Consider the following 19,983-nt stretch of genomic DNA (forward strand, 5'->3'; position numbering starts at 1 on the left):
CACAGAATTTCTCTCAATCTATATATGCTATTGGAACGCCATACTTGCATTCTTGGGAAACCCAAAAAAGCAACATGCATCACTGCAAGGTATGCCAAAAAAACCTTAACTCCTTCACTCATGTCTCCCTAGCAATGCATTGTGCAGCTGTCTGTATCCAGATGGATTAATATCTGCAGATATTTTTACTTGTTCCATAAAATGGAAAAATGATAGCACTTCAAGTATCTGTTGCCCACTGCCTTCTTACATCTTTGTTCATTCTAGGACCTTGGCAAACACAGCTCTTCCTTACTCATGTTTGGAGGTTACTATAACATTCAAGAAAACCAAGTTATTTAAGACTAGGTTTTTCATCCTGTAATTCAGGGTAAGTTCTTTGACAGGATTTTCAAGCATCTTTACAGTAACATTATATAAGAAAATAAGAACATCAAATATCACCCCCAAATTTTATTCCATATCATTAAAATTAATTAGCACATTATGTTGAAATAATAATAACAAAACAATAAAGATTATATTAAAGTGCTGGTTGTATAAGGTATTACAGAGGGCAAAAGGTCCAGTAGAAGACACCTAAAATGAGAGAGAAGCTAGAATCTAAGCTGTAGACAGCAGTTAGCCATAATAAAATCATGAGATTCAGTAGTAAGAAATTTCAAGACAAAAACACTGGTATGTAGGTGGACTTATTTAATATGTATGTAATGCAATTCTGAATCTTGAGGTAAAGTCAGAGCCACTGCTCATATTGTTAAATCCTGTGAAGGAGAAATCAAAATTGACAGAGATAATAGCAAACCCAAAGATCAGAGAGGCTAAGTAGGCTAAGTATGACACATGCACAAGGGTTTTCACAAGCATTCACAATGGGCTTGTATCAGAGTCTTTTATTTATACGTTTCTGTATTGTTTTTTCATTAAATATTTTTCTCCATGCTTTGGAAATGTTGCTGGTTTCAGATTCATCAGTGAGTGGAAAAAACTGAAACTCTTCAGAAGAAAGACAAGTTAAAATATGGTTTTGAAAGAACTATAAGAGAGGGATAAATTCAGCTGATAATCTTGTGTTAAAATTCAGTAGTGCCCAGTGATAGGACATGGGGCAACGGGCATAAACTGCAGCACAGGAAGTTCCACCTCAACATGAGGAAAAAGTTATTTATTGTGAGGGTGATGGGGCACTGGAACAGGCTCCCCAGAGAGGTTGTGTAGTCTCCTTCTCTGAAGACCTTCAAAACCTGACTGGCGGCATTCCTGTGCAACCTGCCCTGGGTGATCCTGCCTTGGCAGGGAGGTTTGACCAGGTGATTTTCAGAGGTGCCTTCCAACCCCTACCATTCTGTGATTCTGTAATTTGCCAAGTTTTGTAACAGGTAAAATACCACAGGAACTTCAGACTTCATTTAAAGAAGGTTTATGTTTTTTAAAAGATGCCTAGCTTGGTACATTAACATATAAAACTAGTACAGGACCTGTGTAACTGTCTGTATGCACTGCCATGGGAAACCTCTTTTGTTTGATGAAAGGAGCAGCTAAAACACCTAGCTGAGACACCAGTCTCCAAGTGCTGAGAGTCTGTTAAAGATGAAAACAATACAGCGAATTTCTTTCATCTATTCTCACTCTGTATCTTAGATTACACTTGCATCTCTATATGTGCTTAAGGTAAATACAGAGTGGCCAATGACCATTGCAAGAACTAATTTGGTGATAACCTCTGTTTGAATGATAATGTTGAGCATATGAGAGAGAAAATAGGAAAAAAAGAAAAAAAATTGAGACACTGCTCAAAACACGAGCAGCAGACAACAGGAGAGAACTAAGAATTTTAAGCTCAAGGTTCTAATCAAAATTTAATCAAAACATGTCTAAATAGCTAGAAATGACTGTACAAACAGATTTCCATTATCTTGGATAACAAGGGACTCAGATTCTCAAAATACAGAAAACCCAAGTAATATAGGTACTGCAATACATAGGAGAAGGTTAGTACCGAGACATGTAAGCAGCTGTGCATGGCTTATCGTTTAAGGTTCTGTGCCATGTGAAAGCTACTAAATGGCTTCTTAATGAGAACTGGCACAGGAAGTAATATAACTGTTTCTGCTTCCCCAGACATAAGAAATCTAACTGGATCTAAGTGGTTTCAGGACATAACTCCAGTGTTTCTCCATCCATGGAACAGCAATTTCACAACCTAGGAAAACTGAACATTGACTAATAAAGGAGTAACAAATTAACCATGAAAAAAGATTAAGCAATCATCATGGTGGTGGGTTCCAGAATTTCGATTACTTTCAAACTCGGGAGGAGACAACTTTCTGAAAGAAAGTTCTGGTTCATACACAAGAGAATTCAGGGGAAACTGCAGTTGTCAGTGAAACTGTTCTGGCCTTTTAATCGGTGATGCTCTAAAAGAAAGGAGCACCTTTCTCATCATTAAAAGAACACTTTAATTCATCCAACACTGTAGTATTCCTTCTGTCTGAAGACACCATTTCTAAAACAGATACGTAATTCTTCAAAATAAATTGGCTTTGTAAAGAAATAACAGGAATATTGGTAGGTTTTCAAGAATCCTAAATTGTAAATGATAATGCCATCTTCTGGCAAAAAAAGAGAAGACTCTTACTTTTTTACAATAAATAACAGTCACCATTCCTGCAGTTATTCTCAGGATCTAATATTGTTTGTTCACCTGAGAGAACATTGTGTTCTGGGGAAGAAAAATATAACATTCTTCAGTGTGATAGCTTCATAACAAAGCCCATGTCATCTTCCCTGCAAAGCTATGGGTGACTTCACTGAAAAGAGGATCAAGACAATAGCCAACGACTTCTTAAAACAGTTGGATATAACATATGTTTTGAGAAAGAATTGAGTCAGTATGGAGGTATTTTTCTCCGTGAGCAGCCAGTTATAAGGTCAGATAGTGTTAGGCCTAAGAAAAAACTTTTAATTCAATCTCTGTTACAACATCGCTTGTAATTCTTCACTGTTCAGTGGCTGGCAGAAAGACTCAGCTGCTTCACTTTGAAATCTTCACTTTCCTCTCACACAAGGCACCTGCTTTTCCTCTGACAAGGAGCTGCTGAAGCTGGTCGATGAAACAGTGAAGACAATGAAGTTCAGAGCATCTTTACTTACTAATACACAAGCTAGCAGTGAGGGATAAACAGTTAATGCTGATACACCTTTGTGCTGGAATATGTGTGATGTTGGAACAATGTGGGATGTCTGTGAACAAGGGACCAGTTAGCCTATCACCTTTATGTGGCAAGCCTGAGTTCTCTACAACTTATTTCTTATGCAAAAAAGCTTTATAAAGATCTTTAAAGCCTGCCAGATGCTGGTAATGCATAAGTACTTATTGTAAAAAAGCATTAGAATTTAATATAAAGGGACTAACTCAAAGCACAGAATAAGATCACAGCTTGTCATCAGAAAACTCCTCCCATTTCAGTAATAGAGGTTTTTTAAAGTTCATAATGCTGGGGGGAAAAAGTCAGGCGTAAGTAGTAGAAACGAGCAGTTACATTTTATGCATTCTGAAGGAAATTAACTCATCACAAATTACGCTCTAGGCGCTGATCCGCCATTTTAAAACGCTTTTCATTATTAAGTAGCTCTTACACAGATCTTATCATCCTCAATGCACTTTTCAAAGCAGAGAAAAGCCTGGCCTTCAAAGATACTTACTCAGCAAGTGTCAGTGACTCTGCATAAAATAAATCACATAAAAACCCTACATAGACTGTTTTAAGAATAAGGTAGCCTTAGACCACTATATCTTGATCCCTATTAACCTCTGATTAATATATTAAAGTTCTGAGTGCACTGTTCACTTGAATAACACTCACATGCCCTTTTATCCCATTGTAGCTCACTCATATTTACCTGACAATTTTAGCTGACATCCACTGCTATTCGTATCATTGTATCCATATTTTAAACTAGGGAAATTAAGTCATGGCAAAGTGAAGAAATCTTATGTGGCACTCCTACAAATGCAAACTAATGCAACTATACATTTAATCAGACAAACAATCCAAAGGTAATCATTCTGAATCATAAACTCTGGTCTGATCTCATTAGGAACAATTTTCAAGGGCATCTGATAAATGTAGTAATTGTTAATCAGTGTACAAAACCTAAACAGCACCTTGTTTTCCTGCCTATTGCTTTGTATTATGTAAACCATTTTGCTTTACAAGTACCTTCTAAAAAAAAAAGTTAAGAACTGATAAAATTTGAAAACACATGTAACAGGTAGGTACATTTTCTCTCCTGACCACAACTATAGTAGTGTATTGTACTCCTTACTTGTAACGACGTTACCTCAAAGAAGTCTTCAGCACAGGCTCCGTCCATGCCAAAGTGTTTGCTGTTTTTTGAAAGAAGCAGAAGACCAGAACAAAGCTGATCTGGCAATCATACGATAGAGAAAAGGGAGACTCCTGTCACCAGTCATCCATCTGTATTTCTTATTCGTCTGAACATTAAGCCCTTTTTCAACTGTGATCCAAAGCCAAATCTGATTTAGCCCTCCAGATGTGAATGGCTAATTTGCTTTTCCAGAGTACCACACAAAATCCTTTATCTTTAATCATTCTGACCCCATTCCTTGGAAACTAGGGTATCCTGTGAAGAACGGGGTCAGGATGTGGTTGCACTTTTATAAACACAAGCTCCATAATAAGAGATAATCTGTATTGTAACACAAGTTTGTAATTTCAGTTTCATGCAGTAGGCAGGGATCTATGAAACAGTGTTTGACGTTGCAGTAGATCCCTTTGTAAGATCATAGGATTACACTACACAACTCCCCGTGCAAGTACACAACACGGTATTAACTGTTCTGTTCCTCATTGGAGCGAGCGTTGCAGCAGCCTGTTTTTAAGATATGAGGAACAAAGCTGAATACTAGCAAGACTACTGCCTATAGTTTCTGTATAGTAAAAGTAATTGGAGAGAAAGGATTCCTTTTAATGTTAAATGACAATTTTACAGTTGAACCATGATGCAGGCCTTGTCCTTGCAGCAACACTCGCTTTGCTACTGAAGTACCTAATACAGAGTTGATTAATACAAACTACAATTAAATCTGTTTCAAAGAACATTGAAATTAAAAGGAACAACCAAATATTGGGGTTTTTTTGTTTTCCAACAGAGTATTTTTCAGTTGGCAAGAGACCGCTATTTTTTATAATCAATCCTTCGTACTAACTATAGCCTGGTGACCTCAGCAGAAGAGACTCCATCCTACAGCTGATCCCTGACAACTGCTTAAAACAACAGCTGCATGGAAATGGGAAGTGTCTAATATTCAACCGCGTGCTAAGAAAATAATCTATGAGTTATATTGGGATGCTGATTATTTGAAAATTGTGCCCGAGCTTCTCTTGCCAGTAAGATTTACCAAATGGCTTTCGATATTTATTTTATAATTGTATCAAAACAAAACGCTGTGCATCTGGAATTACACTGTATGACTGCGGGGAGATGTAGTCACTGAATTTAGCCCAGTAGGCATCTATAGCTTCCCTCGCTGAATTTAGTTGCAGACTAAGGAACTCTGTAGCTTCATCCCCTGGAAGAAGGGGTGCAGAGCTGAGGCAGAGGCCTCACACCCAGACAGCTGCCGGGACCCTCCCGCAGCGGCCGCCTCGCCCCTGCACCCCGCTGTCTGCAGGCTTTCCTCTCATACTTCCCTGCGCTATTCCACCCCGGATTTTTTTTTCCTCTCTTCCCCGCACACATAAGAGCCGGGCGGGGCCCGAAGGAGGGGGCGGCCCAGCAGATCGCACCGCAGCCAGCTCGGACTGGGGCTGAGAGAAGCCGGGGCGCTGCCCGCCGTCCGGGGAGAGTGATGGCCCCCGGGACAACTGCCCGCCCTCCCTATCTCGGCGGCGCGGCCGTCCCCTTCACCTCACGGCAGGCACCCCCGCCTCCGCCAGCCGCTGCGCTCTACCGGCCCGCGGGCCCGCAGCCACTCACCGGCAGCAGCAACTAGGCCGCGTCTCCATAGCAACGACGCTTTTCCCGCTTCAAACGCGCGCGCTCAGCCTCGCGCCCGCTGACAGCGAATAGGACGAGGGAGAGGCACGGATGGGGAGTGTCCCGGTGAGGAGAAACCAATCCGAAATCTGTACGCCAGTCTGGGCGGAGCCGAGAGACAGGACGGGGGCGGAGGGAGGACAGTACGAGAGGGGAGGAGGTACTGCCTACATGTGAGGCGCTGTGATTGGTTGAAGCTGCCTTCCGTCGTGCGCCGTGCTCCGCCTACTCTCCGGCCCGGACGCGAAGGTGAGGGCGGGGGGTGGAGGGTGGCTGAAGTGAGGGTGGTCTGTGTTCGGAGCGTCTGTGCCTGGCTCCCCCAGTGTCCCGGCATGCATCGGGCTGTCCCGATGCCATGGTCACGGCCGGTTGCGCTCTGCCTCCCCCGGGCCGCCAGGCGGTCCTCGCCTCAGCCCGGTGCTGCAGGGTGGCCTGCCCGCTGCGAGCGGCCCAGCAGCTCCCCGGGGCACGAGGGGACACCTTCTGTGGGCGGGAGGGGAGCGGAGCGCGGCCCCGAGATGCCTGGCAGCGGCGGAGGGGCCTGGGGGCCGCTGGCCTGGCGGCCCTCGGCAACGTTTGTCCTTCCAGGCTCTGGACGTCCGGGCGCGGCGCTTCCAGGCGCGGGCGGGAGGTGGTGCCGTTCCCCGCCCTGGGCGGCTCTGCGTTCCGAATCGGGCGGGGTTGGTCCCTGCGCTGCCCGGGGCTTCTGTGGGTTGGCAGCAGGGGGTTGTCTTTGTCATGGCTGATCAGAAGCTAATGGAGGCGGTTAAAGAGGGGTTAACCAGGGGAGCTGGACACTGGGGCTGGGTCGGTGGTGAAGGATTCGGTGCTGTGGTTTCCCACTTGAGAAACTGGAGGTGTTGCTGTGCCTCACTGGGCATCCCAAGGGAAAACCGTAGTGTGTGAATTTATTGCATACTGAAATGTGCGGCTCTGTGAAAAGGCAGCGCTTTGCCTGGAATTGCGACATGCTGGATTCTTTAACGTGGATTTCTCATCTCCATTGCTTTCTCTCTATGTAGGACCTGTTGTGCTGGCTGTGTAGCTTATTGATTACAATATTTGTCACTTCAGAGGTGTGTTCCTTTCTACTTACATCAAATTAGTGCTTAACGGATATGTATAACAGCCTCATGTCTAGCCCAGACAGCAGAGAGCCTGTCTTTTGGTATTAATTTTGCCAGCTCTGCCACTGGCATCTCAAGGAGTTCTCTGCTGCAGAGGACATGTGTTGGGCAATTATTTCTGTATGCCACTTCCAGTAATGTTGAGGTATTATCTTTGCATAGTGCCTCTGGATTTTTGCAGTGGAAAAGCTTTGGAGTGTTAATCAGTGGCTTTCCTTATGCTTTCGCTTTCTCTTTTTTTTTTTTTTTACCTCCCTGTGGTGTGGTCTGTAATACATCAGCAGCAAAAAATACCATGCAGGTCATATTTCATACTTCTTGATAACCTTTTTTAAAAAGTTTTTAGATAGGTTCTTATTTTCTTGTTTTAAAGGGAGAGGACTCAATTTTTTAACAATTCAAAGGTAGTTAATAAGATGTAGTTTAATTGTGTAGTAACTGCAAAGGGATAGATGACTTTTGACCCATGCTGAGATATGTTTCCTGGCGTATTTATACGACTAGTTTGTTTGAGCTCCATGTTGTATGTTGTTCCTGGTTGATCCTCTCTGCTCTTCCACAGCTCCGTGAACTTAACAGAGGGATATGGCTGTGAGGGCTTGTGGCTTGATCATCTACAGGAGGCTGCAGTCAGCACCATCTTCGAAGGTCACTGACGGTATTGAATACCTCCTCCTTCAGACATCCTATGGGACCCATCACTGGACCCCACCCAAAGGTGATGTTTGGTCTGATAACACACTTCAGGGTCGTTTGTGTAGGGAGGGAGTGAGATTACAGACTGAACTTTGGCTGAATGCTGCTAAGGTCAGCTTTGAGGGGCAGTTAAACAGTTGACAGTAGCCGCTGATTATGCTGTTTGTGGAGCTGAGTGGGGAGTTTTGTGGCCAAAATTCTCTGCAAGTTGTGACTGTATAAACTATTGGACATGACTGATTGGGGTTGGGAGGGAGGTCACCCAATCCTCTTCCTCAGATATCTGATCTTTCTGGCAGGCATTGAGCAGACAGCTGAAGTTACATAGCTAGAGAAATTTTTACATTCTTGCTCAAGGTCTGACCCACCAACAAATACCACCACTGCCAATGCACTGTTGTTTGACCCATGTGTACTCAGAAAGATTGCAGGTTGCAGCACAATGTTAGAAGGCAAACTGAAATTGGTAATGGCTTACTTTAACAGACCTTTCTTAGAAGATGCAGGAGTTTCTTTAAGTTCAGGAGATCATTGATGAAGAGCACATACCTAATGCAGCAGAGACAAGAGGGACAGCTAAGAAGTAACTTTATCAGCCATCTTCACCTGAGCCATCCTCACTCATCAGTGAGGCCCTGAGTAGGAGACAAGCCTGGCGCCCCAAGACCTGTAGCAACACCTTGTAAAGACACATGACACAGCCAGTGTTTGGTAGTACATAGTTGCAGCCCTGGTACCGGGAAAAGTGCAGCACAGAAATACTTCAGGTTCCTTGTAGATCTTACATGCTGGTTTTTACCCTCTGAGATTTCTGCCTGCTAGTTTTTACTTCTTGTTTTGTAAAATGCAGTGCTCTTAAAGCACATTGCAGGAGCAGTTTGTAAACAGGAATTTGCAAATTGGGAAAAAAGCTTGTAACAGTATCAACTACGGTCTCCTATTAAGGGAAAGAACAAAACTTTTCAAACCTCCCCCTTTGTCCACTTTACCAAAAGCCCAAGGGAGCAAAGTCTGCAGCCTACTGGAAAGCTGAAAAACATGTGCTGGGACATGATTAGTTGCTGTGAGAGGAGAGACCCATATGGAAAGGTTCGCTGGGAACACAGGGATTCTGGAGAAGCGATTGAAATGACTTGTAGGCATTTCAGTAGGGAGTGAAATGACTCATAGGCATATATATCTCACTCATTCAGAATCATAGAAAAGTTTGAGTTTGGAGGGACCTTTAAAGATCATTGAGTCCAACCCCGCTGCAATGAGCAGGGACATCTTCAACTAGATCAGGTTGTTCACAGCCCCGTCCAACCTGACCTGGAATGTTTCCAGGGATGGAGTATCTACCACCTCCCTGGGCAACCTGTGCCGGTGTTTTACCACACTCACTGTGAAAAATTTCTTCCCTGTATCTAGTCTTAAGTCTACCCTCTTTCAGTTTAAAACCATTACCCCTTGTCCTGTTGCAACAGGCCCTGCTAAAAAATCTGTCCCCATCTTTCTTCTAAGCCCACTTTAACTACTGGCAGGCTGCAATAAGGTCTCCCTGAAGCCTTCTCTTCTCCAGGCTGAATAAACCCAACTCTCTCAGCCGGTCCTCACAGCAGAGGTGTTCCATCCCTCTGGTCATTGTTGTAGCGTCCTCTGGACCTGCTCTAACAGGTCCCTGTCATTCCTGTGCTGAGGACTCCAGACTGGATGCAGGATTCCAGGTGGGGTCTCACCAGAGTGGAGCAGAGGGGCAGAATCACCTCCCTCAACATATTGTTTGAGGTTTTATAGATCAAAAGCCACCATCTGATGGCAGCTTTTGATAGCAGTTTGGTACAGATTTGGAGGGCAATAAATGAAAGGGAGCTATTACATTATATGTTGTCTCTCATATGAGTGGTCTTCAAAGGCAGCCTCAGGTTGTATGATGCAGTAACATAACTTGTATAGGATGCAGACTTATATTTAATGTGTCAGGAGGCAGATTGAGAAGTTGTAATCATCTCTCCAAGAGACTGCAAAAAGCAATTTACAGCTACAGCTGTACGTTGGTATTTTAAAAGTTCCCTAAGCAGCTGCAAGCCTGATGGGATTAAACTGAACTTGCTTAAATGCCCCCACATCAGCTTCATCAGCCTCATCTCTGCCCCTAGAAGGGTGACTTTTCAGCCGAGACTGACAGGAAAAGGATGTGGGGTTTGTTTTCCTCCTCAGCATATTGGAATCGTGTTAGTGCAGGAAGATCTGGAAGCTGTGGATTGAATCACAGAATCATTAAGGTTGGAAAAGGCCTTCAAGATCAAGTCCAACCGTCAAGCCAACAGCAACATGCGTACTAAACCATATCCTGAAGTGCCATGTCCACATGTTTTTTGAATACTTCCAGTGACGGTGACTCCACCACCTCCCTGGGCAGCCTGTTCCAATGCTTGACCACTCTCTCAGTAAAGAAACTTTTCCTAATATCCAGTCTAAACCTCTCTTGGCGCAAGTTGAGGCTATTCCCTCTCATTCTATCACTAGTTAGTTTGGAGAAGAGACCAACACATACCTCGCCACAACCTCCTTTCAGGTAGTTGTAGAGAGCAATAAGGTCTCCCCCTAGCCTCCTCTAGACTGAAAAACCCCAGTTCCCTCAGCTATTCCTCATAAGCCTTGTTCTCCAGACCCCTTACCAGCTTCGTTGCCCTTCTTTGGACACGCTTGAGCACCTCAATGTCCTTCATGTAGTGAGGGGCCCAAAAATGAACACAATATTTGAAGTGCGGCCTCACCAGGGCTGCAGTACATGGGTACAATCATTTTCCTACTCCTGCTGGCCACACTATTTCTGATACAGGCCAGGATGCTGCTGGCTGCCTTGGCTGCCTGGGCACACTGCAGGCTCATATTCAGCTGGGTGTCAACCAGCACCCCCAGGTCCCTTTTCTGCTGGGCAGCCCTCCAGCCACTTCTCCCCAAGCCTGTAGCGTTGCATGGGGTTGTTGTGGCCAAAGTGCAGGACCCTGCACTTGGCCTTATTAAACCTCATACAGTTGATCTCAGCCCAGCGATCCAGCCTGTCCAGATCCCTCTGCAGAGCCCTCCTGCCCTCGAGCAGATCAGCACGCCCACCCAACTTGGTGTCATCTGCAAACTTACTGAGGGAGCACTCGATCCCCTCATCCAGATCATCGATATTAAACAAGGCCAGCCCCAGAACTGAGCCCTGGGGAACACTACTTGTGACTGGACGCCAACTGGATTTAACTCCATTCACCACAACTCTGGGGGCTCGGCTGTCCAGGTGGTTTTTTACCCAGCAAAGAGTACACCTGTCTAAGCCATGAGCCGCCAGCTTCTCCAGGAGAATGCTGTGGGAGATGCTGTCAATGGCTTTACTAAAGTCCAGGTAGGCAACATGCACAGCCTTTCCCTCATCCACCAGGCGGCTCACCCAGTCATAGAAGGAGATCAGGTTGGTCAAGCAGGACGTGCCTTTCATGAACCTGTGCTGGCTGGGCCTCATCCCCTGGTTGTCCTGCGCATACCCTCTGAGCACCTTCAAGATGAACCGCTCCATGATCTTCGGTACAGAGGTCAGGCTGACAGGCCTATAGTTCCCTGCACCATTCTTTCCGGCCCTTCTTGTAGATTGGTCTCACACTGGCAAGCCTCCAGTCATCTGGGACCTCCCCTGTTAACCAGGGCTGCTGATAAATGATGGAGAGGGGCTTGGCAAGCTCTTCTGCCAGCTCCCTCAGTACTCTTGGGTGGATCCCATCAGGCCCCATAGACTTGTGGGTGTCCAGGTGGCATAGCAGGTCGGTAACTTCTTCCTGTTGGATTATGGGGAGTTTTTTCTGCTCTCCATCCCTGTTTTCCAGCTCAGGAGTCTGAATACCCTGAGGATAACTGGTCTGGCTATTAAAGACTGAGGCAAAAAAGGCATTAAGTACCTCAGCCTTATCCTCATCCTTAGTGACAATGTTCCCCGCCATATCCAGTAGGGGATGGAGATTCTCCTTGTATCTCTTTTTGTTGTTAATATATTTGTAAAAGCATTTTTTGTTATCCTTTATGACGGTAGCCAGATTGAGTTCTAGCTGGGCTTTTGCCTTTCAAATTTTCTCTCTGCTTGACCTAACAAGATCCCTGTACTCTTCTTGAGTTGCCTTCCCCTTCTTCCAGAGGTGATAAACTCTCCTCTTTTCCTTGAGTCCCAGCAAAATCTCCCTGTTCAGCCAGGCCAGTCGTCTGCCCTGCCAGCTCTTCTTATGGCACATGGGGACCGCCTGCTCCTGTGCCTTTAAGGTTTCCTTCTTGAAGACTGTCCAGCCTTCCTGGACTCCTTTGCCCTTCAGGATGGTTTCCCAAGGGACTCTCTCAACCAGTGACCTGAACAATCTGAAGTCTGCCCTTCAGAAGTCCATGGTAGCAGTTTTGCTGACACCCCACACACACACTTACTTCACTCAGAATTGAGAATTCTATCATTTCATGCTTGCTAAGCCCAAGACAGCCTCCAACCACCACATCTCCCACCAGTCCTTCTCTGTTTGTAAACAGCAGGTCAAGCGGGTCACCTCCCCTGATAGGCTCACTTACCACCTGTGTCAAGAAGTTCTCTTCCACACACTCCAGAAACCTCCTGGATTGTTTCCTCTCTGCTCTGTTACACTTCCAGCAGGTGTCCGGTAGATTGAAGTCCCCCACAAGAACAAGGGCTAGCGAATACGAGACTTCTGCCAGTTGTTTATAGAATGCTTCATCTGCCTCTTCATCTTGGTTGAGTGGTCTGTAACAGACTCCCAGCGGGATATCTGCCTCGTTGGCCTTCCCCCTCATCCTTACCCATAAGCACTCGACTTAGTCATCACAATCGTTGACTTCTATACAATCAAAACTCTCCCTAACATACAGAGCCACCCCACCGCCTCTCCTTCCATACCTATCCCTTCTGAAGAGCTTATAGCCATCTATTGCAGCACTCCAGTCACAAGAGTCATCCCATCGTGTTTCTGTGATGGCAACTAAGTCATAGCTGTCCCTCTGCACAATGGCTTCCAGCTCCTCCTGTTTGGTGCCCATGCTGCGTGCATTGGTGTAGATGCACTTGAGCTGGGCTATCGGTTTCAGCCCCAAAGCCAGCATGCCACCCCTAGGTTCAACTCTAGTGAGCCCGGTTTTATCCCCTTCCCCCTTCAAATCTAGTTTAAAGGCCTGTCGATGAGGCCTGCCAACTCATAAGCTAGAATCCGTTTCCCCCTTGGAGAAAGTTGCACTCCATCTGCTGCCAGCAGGCCTGGTGCCGTGTAAACCACCTCATGGTCAACCCCCACCATGGATTGAGGTGCTGCCAGCAGTCCTTTTTTCTCCCAGTAGGTAGACTTTATTGCACAAAGTTGGAAACTTGCTGAGCTTAGTCTTGAGGTTAGCAGCAGCAAGGTGAGGTGACTGACTGTCACTGCAGGAGAGCAGGAGGTTGCTGTAGTGTCCTTTGAGTTGAAACCGAATCCAGCTCTCCAGCTTTTTTGCTACCTCAACTCATTGCACGTTTGGTGACTAGAGATCATGACTATCATAAAAAATAGTGGTTACTTACTGTTCATGAATGTTCTGTGGGCATTTGCTGTGGGTACTGTAAGAGTAATCCAGCTGTACAAGGCCAAGTGGATTCTGTTTCTCAACTATTAGTAGTAAGTCTCAGCTATGGAAATATATACTTTGACAAAACTCACAGGGAAGTCTGCTGCCTCCCTGGGGCCTGGGTGAGAGACGTCACCAGGAAACTCCCTGGTCTGGTTCGGCCCACTGATTACTACCCGCTGTTGGTCATGCAGGTTGGCAACGATGAGGTTGCGCTAAGAAGCCCAAAAGCAGTCAAAAAGGACTTGAGAGCACTGGGGCGACTGGTCAATGGAGCGGGAGCGCAGGTAGTGTTTTCGTCAATCCCTTCAGTGACAGGGAAGAACGCTGAAAGGCACAGGAAAGCACACCTGATCAACACATGGCTCAGGGGCTGGTGCCGTCGTCAGAATTTTGGGTTTTTTGACCACGGGGCGGTTTACACGGCACTGGGCCTCCTTGCAGCTGATGGAGTGCAACTGACGCCAAGGGGCAAAAGGATTCTTGCTCATGAGCTGGCAGGCCTCATTGAGAAGTCTTTAAACTAGATTTGGAGGGGGGAGGGGATAAAACCGGGCTCACTAGAGTTGAACCTAGGGGTAGGTTCAACGTGCCAGAGTTGAAATCGATAGCCCAGCTTAGGTGCATCTACACCAATGCACGCAGCATGGGCACCAAACAGGAGGAGCTGGAAGCCATTGTGCAGCGCGACAGCTACGACGTAGTTGCCATCACAGAAACATGGTGGGATGCTTCTCATGACTGGAGTGCTGCAATGGATGGCTATAAGCTCTTCCGAAGGGATAGGCAGGGAAGGAGAGGCGGTGGGGTGGCTCTGTATGTTAGGGAGTGTTTTGATTGCATAGAAATCGAAGATTGTGAAGACCAAGTAGAGTGCTTGTGGGTAAGGATGAGGGGGAAGGCCAATGAGGCAGATATCCTGCTGGGAGTCTGTTACAGGCCACCCAACCAGGATGAAGAGACGGATGAGACATTCTATAAGCGACTGGCGGAGGTCTCGCATTCGCTGGCCCTTGTTCTTGTGGGGGACTTCAACCTACCGGACATCTGCTGGAAGTATAACACGGCAGAGAGGAAACAGTCTAGGAGGTTCCTGGAGTGTGTGGAGGATAACTTCCTGACACAGCTCGTGAGTGAGCCCACCAGGGGAGATGCCTTGCTGGACCTGCTGTTTACAAACAGAGAAGGACTGGTGGGAGATGTGGTGGTCGGAGGCCGTCTTGGGCTTAGCGACCACGACATGATAGAATTCTCGGTTGTGAGGGAAGTAAGGAGAGGGGTCAGCAAAACTGCTACCATGGACTTCCGGAGGGCAGACTTTGGCCTGTTCAGGTCACTGGTTGAGAGAGTCCCTTGGGAGACAGTCCTGAAGGGCAAAGGGGTCCAGGAAGGCTGGACAGTCTTCAAGAAGGAAATCTTAAAGGCGCAGGAGCAGGCGGTCCCCATGTGCTGTAAGAAGAGCTGGCGGGGAAGGCAACTGGCCTGGCTGAACAGGGAGATTTTGCTGGGACTCAGGGAAAAGAGGAGAGTTTATCACCTCTGGAAGAAGGGGCAGGCAACTCACGAAGAGTACAAGGATCTTGTTAGGTCAAGCAGGGACAAAATTAGAAAGGCGAAAGCCCAGCTAGAGCTCAGTCTGGCCACAGTCGTAAAGGATAATAAAAAATGTTTTTACAAATATATTAACAACAAAAAGAGAGGCAAGGAGAATCTCCATCCCCTACTGGATATGGCGGGGAACATTGTCTCCAAGGACGAGGACAAGGCTGAGGTACTTAATGCCTTCTTCGCCTCAGTCTTTAATAGCCAGTCCAGGTATCCACAGGGTATTCAGCCCCCTGAGCTGGAAGATGGGGATGGAGAGCACAATGTACTCCTCATAATCCAGGAGGAAGCAATCAAGGACTTGCTAAACCACCTGGACACCCACAAGTCTATGGGGCCTGATGAGATCCACTCGAGAGTACTGAGAGAGCTGGCGGAGGAGCTTGCCAAGCCACTCTCCATCATTTATCAGCAGCCCTGGTCAACAGGGGAGGTCCCAGAAGACTGGAGGCTTGCCAATGTGCCGCCCGTCTACAAGAAAGGCTGGAAGGAGGATCCTGGGAACTACAGGCCTGTCAGCCTGACCTCTGTACCAGGGAAGATTATAGAGCGGTTGGTCTTGAGAGTGCTCACAGGGCATCTGCAGGACAACCAAGGGATCAGGCCCAGCCAGCATGGGTTCATGAAAGGCAGGTCCTGCTTGACCAACCTGATCTCCTTCTATGACCAGGTGACCCGCCTAGTGGATGAGGGAAAGACTGTGGACGTTGTCTACCTGGACTTTAGTAAAGCCTTTGACAGCGTCTCCCACAGCATTCTCCTGGAGAAACTGGTGGCTCATGGCTTAGACGGGTTTACTCTTCGCTGGGTGAGGAACTGGCTGGATGGCCGAGCCCAGAGAGTTGTGGTGAACGGCGTTAAATCCGGCTGGCGGCCAGTCACAAGCGGTGTTCCCCAGGGCTCGGTTCTGGGGCCGGTATTATTCAATATCTTTATTGATGATCTGGATGAGGGGATTGAGTGCTCCCTCAGTAAGTGTGCAGATGACACCAAGTTGGGTGGGAGTGTTGATCTGCTGGAGGGTAGGAGGGCTCTGCAGAGGGATCTGGACAGGCTGGATCGATGGGCAGAGGCCAACTGTATGAGGTTTAATAAGGCCAAGTGCAGGGTCCTGCACTTTGGCCACAACAACCCCATGCAACGCTACAGGCTTGGGGAGGAGTGGCTGGAGAGCAGCCCAGCACCTGGGGGTGCTGGTTGACAGCCGGCTGAACATGAGCCGGCAGTGTGCCCAGGTGGCCAAGAAGGCCAACAGCGTCCTGGCCTGTATCAGGAATAGTGTGGCCAGCAGGAGTAGGGAAGTGATTGTGCCCCTGTACTCGGCACTGGTGAGGCCGCACCTTGAATACTGTGTTCAGTTTTGGGCCCCTCACTACAAGAAGGATGTTGAGGTGCTGGAGCGTGTCCAGAGAAGGGCAACGAAGCTGGTGAGGGGGCTGGAGCACAACTCTTATGAGGAGTGGCTGAGGGAACTGGGGTTGTTTAGTCTGGAGAAGAGGAGGCTGAGAGGAGACCTTATCGCTCTCTACAACTACCTGAAAGGGGGTTGTGGCGACAAGGGTGTTGGTCTCTTCTCCCAAGTAACTAGTGATAGGACAAGAGGAAATGGCCTCAAGTTGCGCCAGGGGAGGTTTAGATTGGATATTAGGAAAAATTTCTTCACTGAGAAGGTGGTCAGGCATTGGAACAGGCTGCCCAGGGAGGTGGTGGAGTCGCCATCTCTGGAAGTGTTCAAAAAACGTGTGGATGTGGCGCTTCAGGACATGGTTTAGGGGACATGGTGGCGCTGGATTAATGGTTGGACTTGATGATCTTAAAGGTCCTTTCCAACCTAGTGATTCTGTGATTCTGTGAAAAAGGAAACAGCTTGAATTGCAGTGCTGAGATTCATAGGAAAAATATTTTTACTCAAAGCCTCACTGTATTTGATCTCAAATATCTGAGACATCAAGTGCAACATCAGATTCTGTTTTCTGCACAGTTGCTGCTTAAAATAGAAGCATATTTTAAATTTGCGATTGATGTCACTTTGTAAGAGGTGTTTAAGCTTCTGATTCACAGACAAAGAAGTGAGTGAGACCTGTTGGGAAAGCAAAATGAGCTTCCCACATACCCCAGTTCTAGTACTAAAGGGTGGCTTTGGGTACCTGAGCCCTGAGGAAAGGTTCATCTCTGTAGTGAAATTACAGCTATATGCAGGCAGCTGCATAGAAGATAGAGTGACACCAGGGGCAAAATAAAGCCTAACTTTCCCTCTTGAAGTCTCCCAGCTCCTGCTATGTTGCTTTTTTGAGATCTTGCTTGGCTTCTATTTATGTTCTGGTCTGGGGTTTTCATGAGAAAACCAAATCTGACATTTCTCAACAAAAGTACAAACAGCTGGGAATATGTTATATTTATCCGTTGTTTGTAATGGCACCTCTCATTCTGAGCAACATAAAATAAATGATGTGTCCTAGACGAACTATGCAGCTGCTGAAAGGACTGTCTCTTAGGGTTGCTGTGTTTCAGAGGGGAATATGGGAGAGAGACAAAAATACCCCTAACTGCCTAACTGAAACCTACCTTTTAAATGGCATTTGTTGGTGCCTGGTCCCGTTGTTTCTGGGCTGTTGGCATGAGTAAGAATTCTGCAGAATTGAGCCTTAAGCTTCTGTGGGAGGAAAGGGGTGGGAGAGGACGAAGACTCTTGCAGATGAGCTGTCTCCCTTCCCTGAGATAAAGGGGAAGCATTCATGAGTCATGTCCGTATGATCTAATGTGGAACATCCCTGGAAACATTCCAGGTCAGGTTGGATGGGTCTCTGAGCAATGTGATCTAGTTGAAGATGTCCCTGCTTATTGTAGGAGGGTTGGACCAGATGATCTTTGGAGATCCCTTCTAACCCAAACCATTCTGTGGTTATGGGTGAAGAGTGCTGCAGAAGAGGAGAGGAGCACTGGGAAGAAAAGAGGTCTAGTGCTGACAGGCCACTGGGAGTTTCAGAAGGTGTGGTATAAACAACGATCCTAAAGCCATGAGACAAAGATGAATCAGGACATGACACTTGGAAAAACAATCTCTGTTGTCCGATTTCCGTTTGATTCTGTATCGTCTACAGTGTACTCTTATCTGTGCCTCCCAGTGTTTCCTAGTTGTCAATTGAATAAACAAAACCTGAGTTTCCTTCTCAGAGACTTACTTTTTGACCTTCTTGACAGGCCACGTGGATCCAGGAGAGGATGACCTGCAGACAGCCTTCCGGGAAACACAAGAAGAGGCTGGTCTTCAGGCCAGTCAGCTCACCCTCATAGAGGGGTACAAAAAAGAACTGCACTATCCTGTCCGTGGCAAACCGAAGACCGTCATTTACTGGCTGGCAGAAATGAAGGACTGTAACACCGAAATCAAGCTCTCAGAGGAGCACCAAGCTTTCCAATGGCTGAAGCTGGAGGATGCTTGCAAATTTGCGGAATATGAGGACATGCAAGCAACACTGAAAGAAGTACATCAATTTCTCTGCTCCAAAGAGTAACTGCTTTTGTGAAGCGTAAGGGGAATTTTTGAAGAAGCATAGCCTGCTTTTTTTTTTTTTAACCAGGAGAAGAACTATATGGCTGCAGAAAAGTAGCTTTCTTTTTTAAATCTATACAAATTCAGTGAAGAGCTTTTAAAGAGCTTGTGCTTTTGTCTCCCCTACCTAATACAAAAAAGCGTGGTCTGATTGAACCGTGAACCAGAGATGTCTGATCTGAAACCCAGAGCTACCAAAGACTTCCTCTGTCCCTGTCTCCTTTTCTTTTTCCTTCCCTTCGCCCCTCCTTGAAGTGCTGAACAAGAAGTCTTTCTGAAAAATCAAACACTTTATTCCTCGACTTTCTGAAGTAGAACTACAGAGTTGAGAAAATGAGTATACGGAGATTTTTAATGACAAAATGTTTAATGCAGAAGTTGCACCTTGCATTTCAAATGGGGAAGCAGTAGTTCTGTTCCCAACTCCTCCACTAATATGCTGTGATAACTTGTCAAACCATTTCATGTCTTGTTTGTTTGTATCATGAATTTATGTACATCACTAATGTACTGTTATGAAAACATTTTTCATCAAAGAGTCTTAGTAAACTGTTGATGTACAGCATGTAAATGGTAAACTTGAAGTTCTTCTTCTGCGTCTCTTTTCATTTTTTGCTTTTTAACAGACACCTTGGCTATACATTATTCAGGGGGTTGGGAAAGGGAAATCTGTCTGCCCAATATATCATTTTCCACACAGAATATCTAAGCTAATGTGCAATCTTCTGTCCATTTGATAGCATCTGTGTTTCTGTGGCTGCAGCCTGCACCCATGTGTGGGCAGTAGGGCCATGTGCACTGCCAGTGCTGTGCTGTGGATACTCGTGCTGATGATTGCGGTAGCCTGTGGTGGTACTCATGAGCTCGCCTGCATCAACTTTCTTGTGGCCTCTCTTTTGTCATTGACATCAGTGGGAGCTGAGGTTGGCAGCACTCTGTATGCATGTTCAGTTCATAATAATGGTTCATAGTCTTTTGGATGTTTTGGTACATAAATACCAAAAAACATCACAGTATTATTAAAATTTTTAGGTGATGAATGAGGTTTTCTGAATCCCAAGGAACTTTGGGGACAATAAGTGTCTCTTCTTCCCTAGGTCTCCTCTAGCCTTTGCTGCTTAGGCACTTGGACCTTGCAAAGCAAATCAGTGCATGTGAAAGTGGGTTCTACTTCCACGTTGTCTTTCTCCTCGCTGCAGGAGTGAAAAGAGGGTCATCAGCATCACATCATCCCTGGAGAAGACCTGTGATTGGTACCAGAGACGCAGCATAACTGGACTGAGAAATAGGGGCAGCAGTTTAGTACTGTGCTAGTCTCCAGTTACG

General features: G+C 46.3%; 1 protein-coding gene across 1 annotated transcript; it reads left to right on the forward strand.

Annotated features, from left to right (window-relative positions):
* The first annotated feature begins 6,888 nt into the window (after positions 1–6,888).
* Positions 6,889–18,985, forward strand: NUDT2 (nudix hydrolase 2). The gene is made up of 2 exons (XM_082012802.1): positions 6,889–7,908; positions 18,306–18,985. The coding sequence occupies exons 1-2, from the start codon at positions 7,776–7,778 to the stop codon at positions 18,617–18,619; spliced, it is 447 nt and encodes a 148-aa protein (XP_081868928.1). The 5' UTR covers positions 6,889–7,775; the 3' UTR covers positions 18,620–18,985.
* The last annotated feature ends 998 nt before the right edge of the window (positions 18,986–19,983 follow it).

The sequence above is a fragment of the Phaethon aethereus genome (assembly GCF_964289735.1).
Source record: "Phaethon aethereus genome assembly, chromosome: Z".
NCBI classification, from domain to species: domain Eukaryota; kingdom Metazoa; phylum Chordata; class Aves; order Phaethontiformes; family Phaethontidae; genus Phaethon; species Phaethon aethereus.